We start from the raw sequence: 20,569 nt of genomic DNA on the forward strand, positions 1-20,569 counted from the left end.
TAGGATAGGATAATTTTATACTACTAATAATAAAAGAAGAGCTTTTCTCTGAAACTCCATTCAGTCATCTGATGTTCACAGGAAGGTTCCCGCTACAGATATCCTAAGATCATCTTAGAAAATTTCACTGAAAGGCTGGTAAGTTAGGCAAGGTTTTTTTCTCCAGGGGACTTAGCAAGAAATAAACACACCTTATATACAGATTAAAAAAAAAAAAACTTGTTAAATTCCTTCCATATATATTTCGTAAGTGATATTATTTGAACGTATTCAATTATGAACACATGCATTACAGAGATTTTATTATTCTTTGTTTTTTTATTGTATGTAAATAGCACTAGAAGTGAAGTTCTTTTCAGTTTATTGTTGGTGATAACCTAATTTCTCTGAGGCACGTTTCTTGAACAATCTTGGTTCCCGGCTTGTCTCTTTTGGTCAGTGTATTATTTGCATTCCTTCTGTATAACCTTTACGAAATTCTGTATAAACTCTGTAAAACTTTTTTCTTCATATTCTTCACATTCTTTACATTTTTTTGATGTTGTGGAACTCAACTGAAAAAGAAAATGCGATAGTAGTAAAGCAGGATACCTGATCTATTTGTTCGGATAGAGAACAACTGTGAATAATTCCAATGCAGTCAATTACTACAGAAAGCACGGCTGGAGTCTTCCAAGGTACTCATGTTCTATTCCTGGCTTGCTTCCTGTATAGCATCATCTTTCAAAGACACAGCGCCTCAGTGAGAAATCCAAGTGGCCTATCTCTTTGAAAATTAGGACACTTTTCTGTGTGTGTCTCAACATAAGTGACTTTAGATACCGAAGTTACAAACTATTATTTATGCATACACATTCAAACACTTTGATGTATGCATGTGTGCCCAGTCAGAAGTATTTTCATTGATAGGAATCCTAGAAGTGGTTTTATAAAAATCACTGAATTCTGTTCTTTCATTTTTATATGTGTAGCCTTTTCATTATTATATGTTTGGGTTACTGATTCCCCATTTGCTTTCATATGTACCACCTCACCTTTTGCACATCTATGAAAAACAAAATTTCTGCTACTCTTCAGTAGCAGAAACACTTCTTTTCCACAGACTGTTGGTACTACTTACCTCATTATTTTTAAATCTTGCATTTCCATTTTTCAATATGTTGAATACATCCTGTGTTTTACTACAATTTTTGATATAACATTCGTGAAGAATCACTTTCATCTCTAAGAAAAAGCATCTCATTATAGGTTCTTGGCATTCTTTCTGGGGAAAAAAAAAAAGTTTTAGTAGTTTTAAGGTTAAAATGGAATACCTGAGTGTAGGATATAATTTACCAAGAAGTAGCTGATTTTTATTTACTGGATACCTCTTCTTACTGTTCAAGTACCTTCAAGTATCTGCAAAGATAGATTCAGAGAGCTAACATATAAGCCAGTGAGTTTCCTAGGATGAAGTAAAACTTTGTGTCTTGACGAAGAAAATAGGAATACAATTAATTAGGCTAGGACTTTGGAATACAATTAACAGTAATGGAATTAAATTAATATTGTTCTTAGTAGTTCTAGCACTTTCATTCAGAGATCTTAATTCAAAATAATGAAGAATGGAGGAGGAGAGAAACAAACAAACAAATTATTACCTGTATTACACACACACACACAAAAAAAAAAAAAAAAAAAAAGAACAGGAACTGATTTCTCCATTGCCAAGAACAAGCCCCAGGTAGTATGACTTTCACATCAGGCCTTCCCACTTTAAGAAAATCTTCCTGACATTACCAGCTAATAAATTCACTTTTACAGTGCATTAACTTCTGTGTTCAGTTAAGGGAATTAACTTCATTTCAGTTAAGGGAATGGGTGTGCAGGTGTAGACATGCATGTTTTGTGACCTTTTTTCCTGTAATGTACAGAGCTAGCTGCACAGATACATTAGACTCTGTGCCTTCTCAGGCTTGCCAGGTCCACTGAACACATCAAATTTACTGTATTCCACATGCACACCGAGACTATCCTGTGCTGATGTAGTAAGTAAGTAAGTCTATTATTTCTAGGAAAACTCTTGTTAACTTCTTATGTACAGGAAGTCATGTATTGTGTGTAGTTGGCGTAGCCATTGTATGAATTTTTATGCTGCAAGGAAAGGAAGTTTCTCAGAAGGAGGCTACCAGCATTGCCACAGCAAAGAATTCGGCTTATGTTCCACCAGGGCTATACCAAAAATGACTGCTAGAAGTGGGGTATTGATTTGATTCATTTTCTCAGTGGACTCTATGTGTCCCCTGGAGTGCTGACTGAGTTCCACAATAATAGATTATGAAATAGTCTCTTCAAGAATTAATTTACGGAAACTGCATTTAATATGATCGTATTTTAGGCAGATTTCTAGGATTGGGCTAAGAATTATATTTTTTTAAAAAATAACAAAGTTTATTGGTTCCAGGATAAATTATAATCTCCAGCTATTAGAAAGCCAAATCCTTGATATTACCTAGTATTTGCTGCTAAGCTAAGGAATTGCAAAAGCAGAGAAATGTACTAGTAGATGTTGACAGTTACTTTCCGTATGACACTTTTCCCGTATTTTCTTATTGTAATATTGTAGTGCATGGTGTTAAATAATAATCTCAGGAACTATTTTCTTTGTCACGTTTTTCCCTTTTCAAATTACAAACAAATACCAACATTATTGTTCAGTGTTTGTTTTGGTAAGTTCCTTTTCCATCATCCCTTTTAGTTGATTAATTTTAATAGCAGGTAATTCAGTAAAAATAATGCCAGTTTACACAGTTTATCGTAAATAATTTAGGTAATAGAACTACTTCCAAGGCAAATGATCTGGTTTCTGAAACTTTTCTCAAATTAGACCAAGGCTACCACCTTAGGAGAAAATTGCTAGTAAAGAAATGAAGCTACCATATTAGACCAGTGTGGGTTTAATTTTAATTTTACTTACATCCTCATCTGTGTTTGCAGTATATAAACTGACATCAATGTCCTAAAAGAATATGAAAGTTAGAATTATGAGCAATAACTAACAGACTTTAGAGATAATAAAGCAAATATTAGAGACATGGATTAGCTCCAAGTTGAAAGGGTCAATCAAGCGAGGTACTGGGAGTCAGTAAGTCAGGCATCTTAGTCATCTAGTAACCTGCAGAATGGGCTTCACTGTGAGGAAGCTCATCAGAACTGAGTTCTGCAAGTACTTTTTCAGAAGGAACTAACTCCTATGCCCTCTACCCCTTTCCTTAGGAGATGGTTCTTCTTGCTCTACCCAACTAAAATAAATTTTTTAAAAATCAAAAAAATATTCAAAAAAGAGAGAATGAAAATAATATTTAATTCTAGAATCTACTGTATTTGTTCACCTCCGGTTCCCTTCAATCTTCTACTCCCCCTCACTTCCACCCACAAAACAGGACTATACAAACATCCCGTTTCATGCTCTTTGTTACTGACAGTCTTAACTGAGTACTGTGCTAAATGTTTAATTATGTCTGCTCCTATGTTTATATGAAATGTTGGCTTTTTAATGAACTTACTTTGGATGTCTTGATCTGCTCCAAATCTTTCAGAACATCTGTCCACTTGCAGTGATCTGCCTCTGTCTTTGGTATATAAGCACTAGACCAGAAGAAAAACAGTGACCACTAGGCTAAGCAGTAGGTACACACATTGTTTCTGCTGAAAAAAGAGTAACAGATTATTCATATACTAAAGATATGTTGTTATATATATGGTAATGTGTGGGTCAAGTACATTTGATAAATCATAAAATCTACTGATGTATAAAATATATATCACAGAGCCACACTCTATAAACAGTCAGCAATTTTTTTCAAAGGCTAGTTCTATAGGACATAATGCAAGAGAAATGTTCAACTATTTTTTGCAAAATATCTACAATTCTTTCAAAGTATCCCCCAAATTTACAAATTTCTAAGTCTCTAATACTGATTTTTTCCCCCTCTACTACTATGAAACTTGTATCTTTAGCCCTGTAGAAATATTGTGTGTCCTTTTATGTGTGTTTTGTTTGTTTGTTGTGTGTGTGTACAGGAAAGCTTTCTCCTGCTATAGATAAAATTTTACAGGAGGTGAACCAACTAAAGGGTGGAAGGAAAATTTTCTTCTCCTTTGGAAGATTTTTGGACTGTGAACTGTGGTTTTAATGTTTCCCTATTTGGATCCTTAACTTGGATCCCTTTCAATACTGCTGTACTGTAAGTAACGTAAGGCAGTATAGGGAAAGAAAGACAAATAATTGTTTTGGGAAGTTAGTTTGAAACAAGCAGCTATTAAACACTTAAGCCTTATACAAAGGCTCAAAAATTGCAAGATTTTTGAGAAAGAAAAAAAATATTATGACAAGAATCAGAGGACATTTGCTGCTTTTTTTCTTAATATCAGACCTTAGCAAAGAGATTTGACTGAAGGGGCACAGTGAGAAGGACATGTACGCAGTAGAATCAGTTTTCTGACTGGTTTTCTGACAGTTTCTGAGCTGGTTTTCTAACACAGGAAACAGTGAGAATGGAAGGAAGCATCTAATATACATAAACCAGCATACACATTTGAACATGTTCACTTGTGGTGTGTTTTTTTTGTTTGTTTGTTTGGGTTTTTTTGTTTGTTTTCATTGCAAAGACCTATGGCAATTGGTGGAGGTCTTTAATTGCAACAATTTGAACAGCTTGAGGGTTATGATGGAGATAAGGGCCAAGGTGCATTCTTAACTGGACTAAGCCTAATCAGAGAAAGAAAGAATAAGGTAAGGGACCATGGCCTAAAAAGTGCTGCAGGACTGCATAACGTGGCAGGAGAGAATCCACTTTCTAAAGCAACTGGAGTCAATTGCAAGTAGTAGCTGTAATAGTAAAAATAGATCATTTGTGTTTACTATCTAATTTAAATTAACTTTGTAGTTACCACAGGAAGAAGATGGTCAGTCCAGTCTTATTCTTCAAAAGGAAAAAGAAATGGCTGTTCAGAAGAAGATACATATGGTATTGCAGACAAATACTTTTCAGGTGTGTTTTCTGAAAGATATAACCAAGAAGATAGCTCATCGCAATTTGATTTCACATGTTTTTGTTTACTGCTGACTCAGTTAGCCAATTTGACAAGACATCCAATCAAGACAAGACTACCTGTTGAGTGTAGATTGAAGACCAACTGATTCAAAGCTTGCAGATGTGTGTAATCAGTTTACAAAACAGTCAGTATAAAATCAGATACTGAAGTCAAAGTACAAAAACCCTAACTCATCCTGGGCTTCATGTTTCCCTATCTGTCCATACTGCAGGCTGCATTTTAATGTAGGGATGATATTAAAGATCTCTTGTTTTGTTTTCTGTCCTGCAGATCTTTCCCCTGGCTACCTATTTCCACCCAAATTTGATAAATCACCTACAGTAATAACATTACCTACAAAATTGTGGTTGTGTGTATATGAAATGCTACATATACATACACCAATGGTTGTACTTATATGTATAGATATTAAATAAACTGTTCATATACAGTATATATTTATACTGTTATACATACTGTATGTACCTCTAATACTGGGAAGTGATTCATGCAGTTACGAATTCTTTCAGTGGAGTTAGACAACTGGAAATGAGGAGGTTTGAGCTGTGCATTGACTGTCTCGTTGTGCACAGCCTAGGAAACTTTGTTCCAGAATCACAAGCCCTTTAATTTAAGCTGATACAGCTCCTTCACAGAGCTAGGTTAATTATCTGCAACTATGCTTTTTTTGTCCAAAGTTTTATTTCTCATCATATGTGCAATACTTTTATATTAACTAGCTCAAATTATGTTTCTTTACCTGTGGTTTATTTACACAGTAATTTAAAGTGCATATTTGAAAACCGAATGTAGTTAAAAAAAAAAAGAAAAATCTATTGTCAGGTTTGCAGCTAACTTAGAATCATAGAATCATTAAGGTTGGAAAAAGACCTTCAAGATCATCTGGTCCAACCATCACCCTACTACCCCTGTCATTCACTTAACCATGTCCCTAAGCACCACGTCCAACCTTTCCTTGAACACCCCCAGGGACGGTGACGCCACCACCTCCCTGGGCAACCCATTCCAACGCCTGACTGCTCTTTCTGAGAAGAAATGTCTCCTAATTTCCAACCTGAACCTCCCCTGGTGCAACTTGAGGCCATTCCCTCTAGTCTTGTCACTAGTTATCTGCGAGAAGAGGCTGAACCCCAGCTCCCCACACCTACCTTTCAGGTAGAGCAATAAGGTCTCCCCTGAGCCTCCTCTTCTCCAGACTAAACAACCCCAGCTCCCTCAGCTGCTCCTCGTAGGACTTGTGTTCCAGGCCCTTCACCAGCCTCATAGCTCTTCTCTGGGCACGTTCCAGGGCCTCGATGTCCTTCTTGTAGTGAGGGGCCCAAAGCTAAACCCAGTACTCGAGGTGCAGCCTTACCAGGGCAGAATACAAAGGGACGATCACCTCCCTGCTCCTGCTGGCTACACTATTCTTGATACAAGCCAGGATGCCGTTGGCCTTCTTGGCCACCTGGGCACACTGCCAGCTCGTGTTCAGGGGAGCATCAATCAGCACCCCCAGATCCTTTTCCTCTGTATAGCTTTCAAGCCACTCTCCCACAAGCCTGTAGCACTGCATGGGATTGTTGTAGCCAAGGTGCAGGACGTGGCACTTAGCCATGTTGAACCTCATCCCATTGGCCTCTGCCCATCGACCCAACCTGTACAGGTTCCTCTGCAGGGCCTTCCTACCCTCTAGCAGACTGACATTTCCCTCCAGCTTGGTGTCATCTGCAAACTTACTGAGGGTGCACTCAATTCCCTCGTCCAAGTTATCAATAAAAATATTAAAGAGGACAACACCAACCCCTGGGGAACACCACTTGTGACCAGTCACCTTGCTGCAAGCTGTTTAACTTATAAAAGCATATACTGGCAATATTAGGAAAATAATATTATGTGTCCCAGGGCACTTCTGAAGAGTCTCTGTAACAAATATTTGTTACTGTTTTAAATAGAAAATGTTCTTAAAACATTTCAATTATTTTGCTTCCAAAACCCCCAAGTTTCACAGAAATAGCATAGTTACCTAGTCATCACATAAATTTCCACACTCAGTAATGAAAAACAGTACCAGACTCTTTTATCACTTTTGTGTTCAAAATCTGTTATGTAAGAAAAATGTAAATGAAGGATAAATAGATGATTTAAATTAAAGTATGTCCTCAAGTAATACCACATCCATCTTCTGAACTATTTCAGTTATCTTTAAACAGAGTATGTCTAAAAACGAAGCTCAACCTGTTAATATTTCCACATCAAATGCAAATCTAAAGTATGTGAATATTAAAACCAAAATATTAAGTAGTAATACAACAAATATACAAATATATGACTGCAGTATTAAAGAAGTACACGCCACTTCACTGTTATCAAAAACACTAAGTGATTTTGTTACAGTATGACAGAAAAGATGCAACCTTTCTGCAGTTAGTATTGTTTGATGTGATGTTTGTCATGGTTCCTGTAAATATAACAAAACAAAACCTTTTTATTTTTTTTATCTGCATGCTATTTGTTTTGATTTGATTTGACAGTCCTTAAAGTATATCCTGTTTTTTTGTTTTTTTGTTTTTTGCTTGTTTTTAAATTGAAAAAACAGTATTATCAGGAATCTCAAGGTACATGTAAAGAAATATAAAATCGGATTTCTTGGCTACAGCTGAAGAAAACATTTTTTATATTTAAGAACATTTTAAAGAAAATTATTTAAAATGTATTAGAGACAATTTGCAATAGTTAAACATTCTGATTATTTTACAAGCCAGTTTTCCTCAAAATAGATAAGGTGGCTATAAATGAAAATGTGAAGGACTTATGATGGTTCCATAATTTGTATTTACTTGCTCATTAGCTTTGTGTTTCATAATTAGTATTATGAGGCCTTAAAAGCTAATTTCAGTGGGAGTTCCAGGCCAAATGCATTGTCAAATTTATGCTGTAGAACAAAGTGTTCAAGGAAAATCATCCATTATGCTATCTAATGAATAATGAGCCAAGGTTATCATTAGTTTGTCATTTCTTTCCTTTTTTTTTTAATAACTATTGCTCACTATGATGACAATGGGAAACTGAGTTTCTAATGATTAGTGTAGATCTCTTGATCTTTATTTTTCTTCAATATAGTAGATAACCATATTATCATAATGAAATAATTGTTGCTCTTTTGAAATATAAACTTAGTTTTCAGAAGAGAACTTCTAATTGAAAGATATATATACATATATAAAATAGATGCATACTTTAAAGGGAATTTTGTTTGTTTATAGAGAAAGAGGTTTTTAAGGTCCAGTAGATCACCTAATCCATTCGTTTCTACAATTCAGAGCAATATTCTACCAGAATTTCTTAAATGTTTCATCCACTACTATTCAACAACATACGAATTGTCAGCTCACTTACTTGCTTTGACAAATTATTCTTCTGCCTTGAATATACATTGTTGTAACTTTCCCTATGCTAGTGTTTATTTTTAATTTCTTACTCTGTTTACTTATTAACCAACTTTATTACACCACTAATACTTGCCCTTGTTTTACACAAGCATGAACTCTGGACTTTGAAAAGCAGAAGCAGTAGTTCATTTTTTGTTCTTGTTTCTATGGCTTGCATTCTGATAACCTGCTACGTCAGAATAAGTATTAAAGCCTTTGTACATGAATGTATTTTGTTTCAAGATGCAATTGAGAATTATAATGCACAGAAATAATCTGTTTGGAAAAATATATATATGTCATTTTCCCATCATGAAGTTACAATGAAGTACATATCATTAATGTGAGTAAAATGTAAGCCACAGTAGTACTATTTTCTCTCCTAAAGAAATGAACATATAAGCAAATGACAACTTTTCTTTGTCAAGGCAAAATCAGCTGCTGATTCTGTCATTTTGTCTGTCATAAAAACTATACATTAGTCAAAAGAAAATATTTGTAGCTCTATACAATATTTAAATTACAAGCAAAGGAACTTACTGAAAGTTAAAATTATGTCTTTCCTTACATACCACATATCTGAATTTCTTTATTAAGAGTTGCTTGTAAATTTCTTAGTGATTCCTTGAGATATGATATTTATAATTAGGAAAATTTAGTTCCTGTGCAAACTGGTTTTATCTACACTGGTCCACTATTTTTTATTGCTTATGCTCATACATTATGGCTATAAAGTAGGATTGCCCTGCTGAGTCACTTTATCATATTCATAGAACTGTGGGACTCACGAGGTTGTTCTTTGTAGGGCAGAACTATGCATTTTTATTCTTAGTTAGAGAATTTATATCCTGAACCTACAAGCCCTCAAACATCTTTATTTGTGCACGTGTTTTCAGTACTGATCCTCAGTCTACAACAGCTCTTTTTTTTTCGGTGGGATCCTTCTTTGATAAATAAGTAGACAATTGTCTCTCAGACTCCATTTTGCTAGACTGTTGCATTGGATCTGGTTGGGATGCATTTAATTTTCTTCATAGTAGTTTGTATGATGCTGTACTGTAGAGCTGTGATCATGTTTCTATGTTTCTCACCCCATTCTCCCTTCTAGCAAGCACATTAGGGTTGGCAAGATTTTGGGAGAGGACACAGCTGGGACAGCGTATCCAAATAGATATTCCATACCATATAAATTCACGCTTTAAAAAAATGTCATGTAAAAGCAGGGGTGGGGTGAGTTTTCCTCTCTTTTGTCCTTACACTTTTCTCCTCTGTACATCTGGCTGTGGAGAGAATGAGCAATCAGCTAGGTGGGAACTTAGCTGTCATCCAAGGTCATCTCACCAGAGCTATACTATGCAATAGAGACGCTCCCTCCACTTCCGTGATCTTCCTAGCAGTGTTCATCAGCTTTTTTTCTTTCCTATGATGCTGGCGGCTAATCCTTCCACAATACGTTCTCCTGCCACAATTTTATGTCCAGTTCTTTAAAAATTCTGGAATGTTTGAAGAATGTTTCACTACTTATGCACACACACACACCCACACACAAAGAGAAAAAAATTGCAACAAATTCTAGCCTACCTGATTTTTGGCTACTATCAATTCATCCATAACTTCTTGACCTCTGGCACACAGCTGTTTTTTTCCTAATCATTCATTTTCCCCTTTGCTTCTAGGCTTTCTGGCTAGACTCAGCATTCCTTACCCCTGTAGTCACATCATCTTCCTCAGTCTGTCCACTCCGCTGACAATCTATTTCATTATTGTTCATCCTTAACTTCTTGGTTTTCCATGTCACTGCCTCTTTTTTTTGTGTGTGTGTACGATGTATTGCTTTTGTCTTATTTGTTGCCACACAGTGTTTTGTTTGTGCTCGTTTCTCATCTTCATTCTCTATTGCAATAGACATCTTCTTGCATGCTATTTAGCCTATTTTAGTCAGTCTCTACTTCTGTGCTGTTCTGCAGGGATGTCTTCAACTCTTCCTCTTTGGCTTTTTGTCTAGATTGTATTTACTGATCCAGAAAGGAAGTCAGTAGAATTACTAAGTGGTAAACTGAATCACTTGCATGAATGCTTGTCTGGATGAGAGCCAGAACATTCCTTAGATTGCTACATCTTCAAGTCTTTATTTCACAAAGCTAAAGTGCTTTCTCAGAAATTTTGTATTTACCTAGAATTAGACAGACTAAGGCATTTTTTCAGCTCCTGTTTTAAAATTGAGCATTCTTTAAAAATTATTATTTGATTCCTTCTCTTTTCCCCCTCCTTCCCCAAGAACTATAGCTTTCTTGTTCGTAATGCATAGCTTTTTACTCTTCCATGGAAGGAGTAATATTCTATCTAGTTTATTCTGCTAAAGTGTGAGTAATGTGTCCAAACTGACTTTCAAAGGAAAACGAAGTATTCTCAGTAATCAGCATGGCAGGAAACTCTTTCAGTTTAACCAATTATGCATTTGTGTGTTCCTGGTTTGCTGGAATACTTGTTCATTTGCTTTTGACAGTCATCCAGTAAGATTTCCTTCTCCTATATGCTCTTGCTAACTGGGACTTATGCCAGGTGAAGAAATCAGAAAGTAAAGTTTGCAATGCCTGCTTGAAAACCTTCCCAAAAGGTCACAGTCTTTGCTATTCTATTCAATAACTTTAACGTCAGAATTTGAAATGTAAGAAGTTAAATAGAAGTTATATGTTCCTTTGACCTTTTTTTTTTTTTTTTTCCAAAACATGCTTGAGGCCTGGGGCTTATATCATAGTGTTATGAAGATGCGTCTTATGCTTAGCTAATGGCCTGAGAGGAAGTTTGTCCTTGGTGCAGAGAATGATTTTATACCTTTACGAGGAGCCTTACAGTTACAGCAGCAATGCAACCCAATAGAAGTGCTCTAGTATTTAGGGCTAAATATTGCTAGATGAATCTAAGTATGAATAATGTAAATTAAGAGCTTTCCTTTTTGCTTGTCTGCTTTCACTAATTTGTCAATCCGTTTCGGAACAATGCCTAAGCCATGACCACAGGCCTCCTCAAATTATATCTCTGCTTGAAATGGGGGTTCCATGTGCCCATTTACATGATTCAGGGACTAGAACACCAAACATGTCACTTAGTCCATGGGTTTGACCTACTCCTTGCTGACCAATTCAGGATCTCTCTTGAGCATATTTTGCCAGCTGGTAAAATCCAGCCAGAAAAGAAAGTTATTACATCTTTCTTTTTAAATTGCTCCATGGAATGTCTGTCTTCTTAAGGTACTAATCACTCAGTAATGAAAGATCAACTTAATGTTGTCCTGGTGCAAGCTGGACATTAATGCTAGGTTTCTGTGATAAGCAGTGTGATTACTAAATTGAGAAGCCCCAAGTATTGTTAGTGTCAAAATGACTGAGCTAATGGCATAGTCAGTAAAAGGCACAGCACAAAACAGATTTTTAGGGCACTGGTTGTTAGCTATGACCATTCAACTCCACCACCCCCCCACGCTTCCCACCCCTTTAGGATGCAATATACAAAAAGCAGTGATATTTTGTTCAGGATATACTTTCCTGCATAAGTAAGCAGTAGCATCACAAGAGATTGTAAAGCACATGCATAAAACAACAACAAAATAAAGAGCCAGCAGAACTAGTGAGTGCTGAAGTTTGTTTAACAAAACATGTACAGATCTATATATGTTACTAGGCAGACCCTGTAAATATTTTTTGTTATATTTTTATGCCATGGCAACAAATAATCATAATGGAAATAAAATACAATTAGGTATAAAGTTGGTGGTTTTTTTTGGAATTAGAGGGTAGGATAAAATCAAAAACAGTACTGAAGAAAAAAACTTTAAAAGTAAAAAAAATTAAAGGCTGTCATACTGATGTAGGGAAGTTAAAAATCCTGAGGCAATAAAATAGTCACCAAAGGAGCAGCTGCTGGACAAATAAGATCTCAGACTTAGCAAACTACTTAGCTCAGAGACTGTGAATTATATCATATACTAATAGGGATCTGTAATATACCTGGAACAGAAAGAAGATTGAAAATGGTAATTGCAATTCTCAAAATTGTAAAGTGAGGCAGTATTTTGAGACCTTTTTTTTTTAAAAAAAAAAAAAAAGTTTATATGTTCCTGTCTTATGATACTTTTACTGGACAGTACTGGATCCTGAGATAAGCAAGCAGGATGTAGTTGAACATGTTGTACTGTTTTCCTTTGCTTTTATTCTTCAAAGAGCAGAATGAAATCCTAATGTGTGTCAATTGCCTTAGCTCTATTGAAACCAGTGAAGAAGTTATTTCCTTTTCCAGAGATGCTGAGAACTTAACAAAACATTAAACTGGGAAAAAGAAATTTATCAAAAAATGAGGAAAGCAGCACATAACCATCCAAAAGGAATATTGTAAACAGATCAGTAGGCAAAACAAGATAGTGTCAGGATTGAAAGAAAGAACAAAATATGTCTGTTATAGATTTGTTTCATATTTCTGCATAGGAAAAGCAAACAAATTTGGAAAGGAAATTATTTCTGCTTTAGATTACTCTAAATCATTTATAAAAAACATACCAGAAAGACTTACAGCAAAGGAACAATCATCCTTAGTTTCTTGTGTTAGGATACAGGAAAGTTGATTATTGGAAAACTCTAGCATGTGCCACAGGAACCTCCCCTTTTCATGTAAATTTTGAACATATTTTGTGGAATGTAACAAACCTGAAATTTCAGACTGAACCACTTTGCCAGTGGAGATGTAACAAAAACAGTAGTTGTCATTATTTGAGGTTTCTTAAATTTGTATGGGTGATAGTTTTTTTTCATTTCTTGGCAGCCAAGCCCAGAATATATAGAGAGGAATGAAAGATGTTATGTGTGTGTACAAGCTAATAAGAGCTGAAGCAATACTAAATTTTGTTAATCTGGTTTCTGTATCAGAGCTCCTAAAAATTTGGAAATGGTAGTCATAGCTCTTAACAGTGCTGTCCAGCACTCATCCAGAAAACATGGAATTTTTTTTCATACAGGGTAAGATGAGTCTACTAGCCAGTATGTTCATTTAAACAAAAGTGTTTTTAAAAAAGACTGAAAAAAGAAGTTCATAGGGATGTTAAAATCAGTTGTATATAAAATAATGGGCAATCCTGCAAAGCACAAATAAATCACTGGTTGCCTTTATATTATATATCTCTGTGAAACAGTATTATTGAAAAGGAGTAAACTCTTGGATAAAATTATACATCTCCGCTCTTGGATTGCTTACTTCATTGATTTAACATAAAAGATGTTGTGCCAAAAGTAACAGCAAGATGTTGACACTAATTAATAATATGTTTCTGATATACTCACATAAGACACAAAATAAAACTCTAAGATGAAATACATGTTGTGAGTTTAACCTATGACCATATTGCAAAAAGTCTGTCAATTCTATTAAAACAAAAAACATCTATATCATTTACAGATTAACGGTTACTCTTTCTAAATAAAAGAAACATTTTGGCAGATAATGCAGTCTGCCAGAAAAATTAATACTTCTTGCAAATTTTAAAGTGCACACCTTCACATTCGTCAAAAAATATCATTTGTTTTCTTTTCATCTGATTTTCAACTGCCTTCAGCAGTTCCCACTGAAATAAATGACCATTTCAGCTGTAGGTATCTACTCTCATAAGTGTGCTATATCCACCTTGTGGGAGGGCATAGGAGGTGGATAAGTTCAAGATAATATTTCCTCATAGTCTTCTTTTCAAGCAAGTTTTTTCTATCACTTTTGAATTATAAAGCTAGAAATAAGTTCTATGTCATCCTAAGCAAGGGGTAATATAGTATTTTGTCTGCCTCACAATCAAAGTCTCTCAAAAAAATAAATATATATATATTAATAACTGCTTGCCTGAGCAAATACTCAGTTTGTTAGTTAGTTGGAGGCGACATAGTTCTGCTGTCTTATATAGTCTCTTCTTCGCATCTCCAGTCGGGACTGCTTGCTTGCCCCCAGAGGAAGGTATTTGTTTGTCCTGAATAGAAGAACAGCATTGCAAACTAATTTACATTTTTGTGTTTTTAAGAATAGCTGAGTTTAATTTTGGCAGAAGTTCACCCAAATGCTATGTAAGGTCCACATAGTTGGTATAGCTAGAATCGAATTTAGAAGTCACTAGTAATATATCCATTCACAAAAACATGACGCCTTCTGGTCTTATGGCCAAAACAGGCATCATACCTACTGCAGTTAAGGGACATCTGGCCAATTGCAAGGTGAAAAAGAAATGAAACTAGTAAGGAAAATTCATGTGAATTCTCACAGATGAATCCTAAGCTGCCACCTGCCTTCCAAAACTTCCTTGAGTAAATGTTTGAAGGCCTTTGCTGAGGTCTTGTGATTACATTCTATATAATTTATGCTATCTAATAATAAAGGCATTTCAGTGTGTGACCTCAAGAAGCCAAGGAGCTAGTCAACTCTGTCATTCCTGTCATTTTTTTAAAGCTTTAATGATTGCATTGGGTGCCTTTTTTACACATTGGAAGGACCCAGAACAAAATCAGCGTGGCTGTGTTACAGCCATCCCAGGTCAGAACAAAAAAAGTGTGGCTGTGTTACAGCCATCCCAGGTCAGAACTAGCCCATCTGCACACTCTTGCCACTTTCAAAGATTATATCAACTCCCAAACCAAAACCAGTTGTTGTCTATGCAGGCACTTGTTTCCAAGGATCAAGATAGCATAAAAGTCTCTTCCACCGTGCTTCCTGCTGTCCTTCTGTAAGACTTGTAAGCTAGAGAATCAGCATAGCAGAGAGTATGGCTGAGAAATGTATACCGAAAAGTTTTACAGTTCCCTTCTGTAAAATCAGGAACATCCACAATTCTAACTGAGCTCACTGATTTTTCCTCCAATTCTCTTCTCCAGAAGTTGAGCACCTGAACTACTGAAACAGACTCTTCCTCCAAGAAGAAACACAAGTTTTTGACACTTGTGCAAGAACATGCCTAGCACCATTTCAGTGGGCCTTGCTAGGTTTCTCCGTGTGGGGCATGAGGAGGTGAGGACCAGGCACGCGGCCCCAGCGTGGGACTTGTGCCCAAGGTGCTCCTGCTGCGCTGGGGACCGGGGCTTTGCCTCGGGAGCGGGCCCCCGACGAGGCTGGAGGCCAGGCAGCGCGGGGAGCTCGTGGTAAGGCCCAGGGGGCTTGGGGGTGATTCTGGAGGGGCTGTGGGGGCTGGGCACTGCCTCCCACGGCTGGGCCTCGGCCTCTCGCCCCGCTCCTCCTTTAGGTTTTTCTAAAGCACACTGTCCGTTCCTTCCACTCTACCCCTGCTGTGTACCATCTCAGATAGTCTGTCTGACCTTATCGATCGTTGTCGTAAACCTGTATAGGCAGTCAATAACAGTTTTGCATCAGAGCCTGTTCTGAGGCATGCAGGAGTCGTGAAAACATGGATCTGGGTTTATATTAAAGTTTCTTATACAGCTTCTGTACACCCAATGGGCTGCAGAAAATCCTGTTCGAAGGGGTATTTCACAGCCAACATAATGACTTTTCTTTAACCCCTGCTGGTCTCCAGCCAGTAGGTAACTTATTGGTAGGTTGTAATGTGCAGATCAGAAAGGATTATAGTCCTTAGAGGTTAAAAATTAGATACATGCTCTTGAAATGATTTAGAGAAGCACACAGAATTTAGGAAAAGTGAAGTTGGCTCTGACTAAAAGTCTCTCTAGGCCTGCTGTCTTCAACTACAGCCAGTTGTGAATGCCAAGGGTACACTGATACCTCCCTGATAAATTCTTCTGTCTTCAGCAAAGGAGAATGCATATAAAGCTTGTCAGATCTGAGGTGAGTATTTTCATGTTTATAACATCTCTACTATTTCTTCCCTGTAGTTAATCAGTATGGATAAGTATTTGCTTTGTAATGGATTTTTTGAATTTCAACTATCAGCTAAGGAACTATCAGTTCCTTATACCTAAACATTTTGTCAGCTTATATTTCAACTTTTGACTTACAGTATTAAGTTCTAAACATAATAGGAGATGGTAAGTAATTTAAAAACGCAAAATGTTACATTATTGAGTCCTCTTCATAATGTAATTTTCTGAAGAGGACTGCTTTTTTAGAAATACATATAACCTAAGGGAACAGATCTCTCCTTTTTTTAGGCCAGATTGAGCTTTCTAAAAGTTACAATGTCAGTACTTTGAGTAAATGTACGTATTATTTTCAGCCATTAAAATGGAACAAATGATGCTAGTTACCCTCTTCCCAAAAAGAAGTATTTCATTTCTTTGTGGTTTTGCTCTAGTTTATTTTTGCTTCAGTTCACCAGGCACTGTTAGAACATTTTTATAATTTGAAATAGTTATTTCAAAATTGAGCAACCTATTTGGAAAAGAGAAGCAAAGTTTCTTCTCTCTTAATTGCAAACTATGAGTAAAAAATGACTGGATGGGCTATCATTTAACAACTCTAAATACATGGGAAAATGTACCATACTTTCAAGATTGTTTTTGACACCAAGTACATACAGAATTCTTCATAGAGCAGAGCAAAGTCACATCCCATAGACCCAAGCTTGCAGTCAGTTGAAGGGATGATAAATATTAATTTATCCTATTGATTTCAGTAAGAGTGAGGTGTTTATCCTACTCGGATGCCTAAACTGATTTTTCGAAAGGTGCTTCCATGTCTTGCAGAAAATCTGAGGGATATTGAGCAAAAAGAATAACCCACTACTTTGAGAGTTATACTTTTTTCATCTGTATCAGAAGTATTTTAGGTACTCGTTTAAGTCATGTAAAACAAGATTCAAATACTCTTAAAGCATGTTATTCCATTCTCTTTCCTTCAGAATGGAGACTGACAAGAATTGTAAGCAAAATACAAAACAAAAACCAGCAAGCAAAAATAATCATCATTCACAATCTCCTAGACTATCAGTTAAGAATCTGAGTCTGTAACTCACAAAACTGTTTAAGAAATATAAGTACATTATATATTTTCCTGCTTAGAAATATGAAAACGTATGTTTAATGTTAGGGTTTCTGTCACTTGAATTTTTGTGGTTTTTTTTTTTAGTGGTAATGTGAACTAGAAAAAATGACCTTTTCTTAAGAAAATAACTGAGATATAAACTGAAATAAAATAAAGGTCCTTGATTTAAATCGGTGTTTCTTTCACTCATTGATATTTAATTCAGGACAAAATGTGACTTAAATTTCTTTGAGATAAATCATTCTGTCCCAGTTCTTGGATGCCAGCATACCTCCGATATGAGCACTGAGCTGTTAGGTTAGGTACTGGCAAAAGCCTTCAGATTCTAGAAAGCGCAGAAGATAGCTGCTAGCCCTCCATCTCAATGAGTCATGTTATTGTTGAAAAGTCACTTTGACTAAGTGTAATACAGAGCTTGAGTTAGCTTTCTCAGCGTTTATACATTAGTTTGCATTCAATGTAGTGACTATTGTGTTTTTGTTAAAGTTGTCATATATGCACAGCACATAAATTTGCATTATAGTTAAGTCGTTCATTTTTACCTGTATGAAACCTACTAGAAAACTACTTTGTCCTTATGATGACCCATTTGTCTTAAAATCACACACATTTTAAAATAAGACCTGAAATATTTGTGTCATTTAAATTAAGCAAAATAATCTATAGGCATCCATAAAATGTCACAAATCTGAGAGTCATTTTCAGTTACACAAGGGCAGAAGATGAGTGGGGGGTTTGTCCTTAAGAAAGAGAGAGAGAGAGAGAGAGAGAGAAGAAGGAATTGTTTTAAAAGTAGAACATTGGAAAAGTTTTACAAAGATTCCCTTGCAAAAAATGTCACATAGACGCTTGGAGAATATGTGTATTCGTAGTGAATATGCTCTAGACCTTTCTATTGTATCACCATACATTTATAATATGTTCAGGTACTGTTTGACAACCCCTAGCCAAGATAATAAATGTTAGTAGCATAGGGTTTCTTGAACACAATACACAAGTCAAGTGTATTTGAGTATGGAATAATAGGAGAAAGAGAGTAGAAAAATGAGTAAAGCTGTCTGGAGTACATATCTTCATGTATCCAACAGCTGAAAACTGATTTCACACAGCTAAAGTTAAATGTGTATATTAGAAAGAATAGCTTCGCTTTGTGTTCTGGTCAGCTAGAGAGAACCGATCAGAACAAAGCTCCCATCTTTGTCAGCCCCAGCATGTACATCACATATATACATACACTATGTTTCTGGTGAGTGGAATAAGCCAGTCCCCCCCATTAAACAGGAGTGTGAGGGCAGAGACTTCCCCCGTCTCTCTCATCATTCAGGAGCGCTAGACCCCAAATGCTTCATCACATCTTGAAAAACTTTACATCGAAAAATTCCAGCTTTTCTGGAAGGATGAGGGTGTTCCTGAGATAAAGTTGTTAGTGAAGATTTCTCCCAGAATCAGGCCAAATTTCATATTTTCATTGTATTTTCTTCAAGTTTTATTGTAGTATACTGTGATAAGCCTGTGTTTCAACTTCTGCAGAAAATGAATGCTGAACTGACTCACTAAAATCTTTTTAATCTCAAAGGTATCTACACAGTCTTCATGAAGGTACGTGTCTTTCACTCTGAAATGGACTCTTTCCATGTTACGTTGTTGACTGTTGTATATATACAGTCTTGTATTTTTCGAAAGGGTTAATGCAGCACAAAAGAAGATTTTAACTATATAATTTAGCAGAGAGAACTAAGCACATTGATTCACGTACCAAACAAAGTAGAATAGCTTAATGTATCCTTTTACTAATCTAAAACTCTATAGAATTTACAGAGCTATGAGGTCTTTTTAGCTGTTTGCTAGCTATGTTTTGGGTCTGGGTAAATTATCTTCATCAGTCTGATTTGGTAGCAGCATACTGTCTATCAAAATTTCAGTAGGATATTAAGGGGGTTGAATATTTTGGGATTGGGGGGCGGGGTGACACAGATGACACAAAATCCATCCCTTGTAACCATCTCTTATGTGATGTATCAGATGTACATTTCTCTAGCTTTCCGACCTGCTTTTACTTGTCCTCCATGGGTCTGCAGGAGCTAAACATGAGTGAGAAAAGGCGGACACAGGACTTCAAAGTGATTGAAAAAAAATACCAGGAATCTTCAGCAGTTTTCCCAGAGCTGTGTTTGTTTATTTTACTTTACATCAAAAACTGATTAACTGATTATCCTCCTCTAGATAACCTAAGCTAGTGGATACTTATTGAGTCATTTCCAAACTGTCATTAAATTTTCACTAACAAAATTTCACTCATGCACAGCCAGCTCTGTCTGATTTTTGTCATTTTTAAAGTCAAATGAATAATAGTAATCAATTTTGGTAATTTTATATGCTAATTACTTACTTGAGTATCAGTGTAATTACTATCAGATAATAGCTCAGTTGAAACAAACTGTGTGTGCCTCTGTGGAACTCATTTTTAGAAGAAAAGGGGAGACTATTTTGGGTGTATGGAATTTTTCTTTTTTAAATATCATCTGCATTTTTGGGAAACTTATTTTTTTGGAGGGGACATTGAAAGCTGAGAAAAAGAGTCATGGGATATCTACAGTGGAATAAAAAAAACATGCATCCCAGATCTTCATGTCTGAAATAAGAATGGTAGCTCAGAAGGTGAAAGCACAGATGATTTCTAATTAACAGTGTAATGATATTAAGTGAAGTGAAAGGCTCATTTAGCCATAAAGCAAATAAAGACTGCTTCTTTACAGGAAAAAATAAGAACCTCAAAATGTTAGTGCATACCTCTCAAATACTGCAAAATGAATCATATTGCAAAATGAAATTCACAGTATTCATTACAGGGAACATCAAAATCAGACCTCTTTAATATCACAGAGAGGTGTATCTTGGAAAGATTAAATCCAGTGAAATATGCTGCAAAAGTCTAAGATCAGCCTAATTATTGCACAGCACTTCAGCATTCTGAATAGAAGCAAGAGAGCAGAAAAATGGGGCAAGTCTCTAATGATGTGGAACGGTATGTGGTGAGAAACATCTCTTTGTAGGAAATGAAATGAGCACAATGGCAGGCTCAAAGC

The 20,569-nt window shown here is 36.0% G+C and overlaps 1 protein-coding gene across 7 annotated transcripts in view; it reads right to left on the reverse strand.

Moving 5' to 3' along the window:
• Positions 1-298: 298 nt before the first annotated feature.
• Positions 299-20,569, reverse strand: part of IL15 (interleukin 15) — a 39,978-nt gene continuing 19,707 nt past the window's right edge. For 5 of the 7 annotated variants that reach the window (XM_080591021.1, XM_080591025.1, XM_080591020.1 and 2 more), the window contains 5 exons: positions 4,933-5,042; positions 3,546-3,627; positions 2,957-2,998; positions 1,121-1,264; positions 299-554 (listed from right to left, as the gene is read on the reverse strand). In XM_080591021.1, coding sequence (XP_080447147.1) covers positions 444-554; positions 1,121-1,264; positions 2,957-2,998; positions 3,546-3,627; positions 4,933-5,042 — 489 coding nt within the window. In that variant the 3' untranslated portion in view covers positions 299-443. Of the gene's footprint in view, positions 555-1,120; positions 1,265-2,956; positions 2,999-3,545; positions 3,628-4,932; positions 5,043-10,088; positions 10,289-20,569 lie in introns of those variants that run through there. The other 2 variants (XM_080591022.1, XM_080591023.1) reach the window with 2 other exon arrangements.

The sequence above is a fragment of the Anser brachyrhynchus genome, assembly GCF_964034855.1.
Source record: "Anser brachyrhynchus genome assembly, chromosome: 4".
NCBI lineage: Eukaryota > Metazoa > Chordata > Aves > Anseriformes > Anatidae > Anser > Anser brachyrhynchus.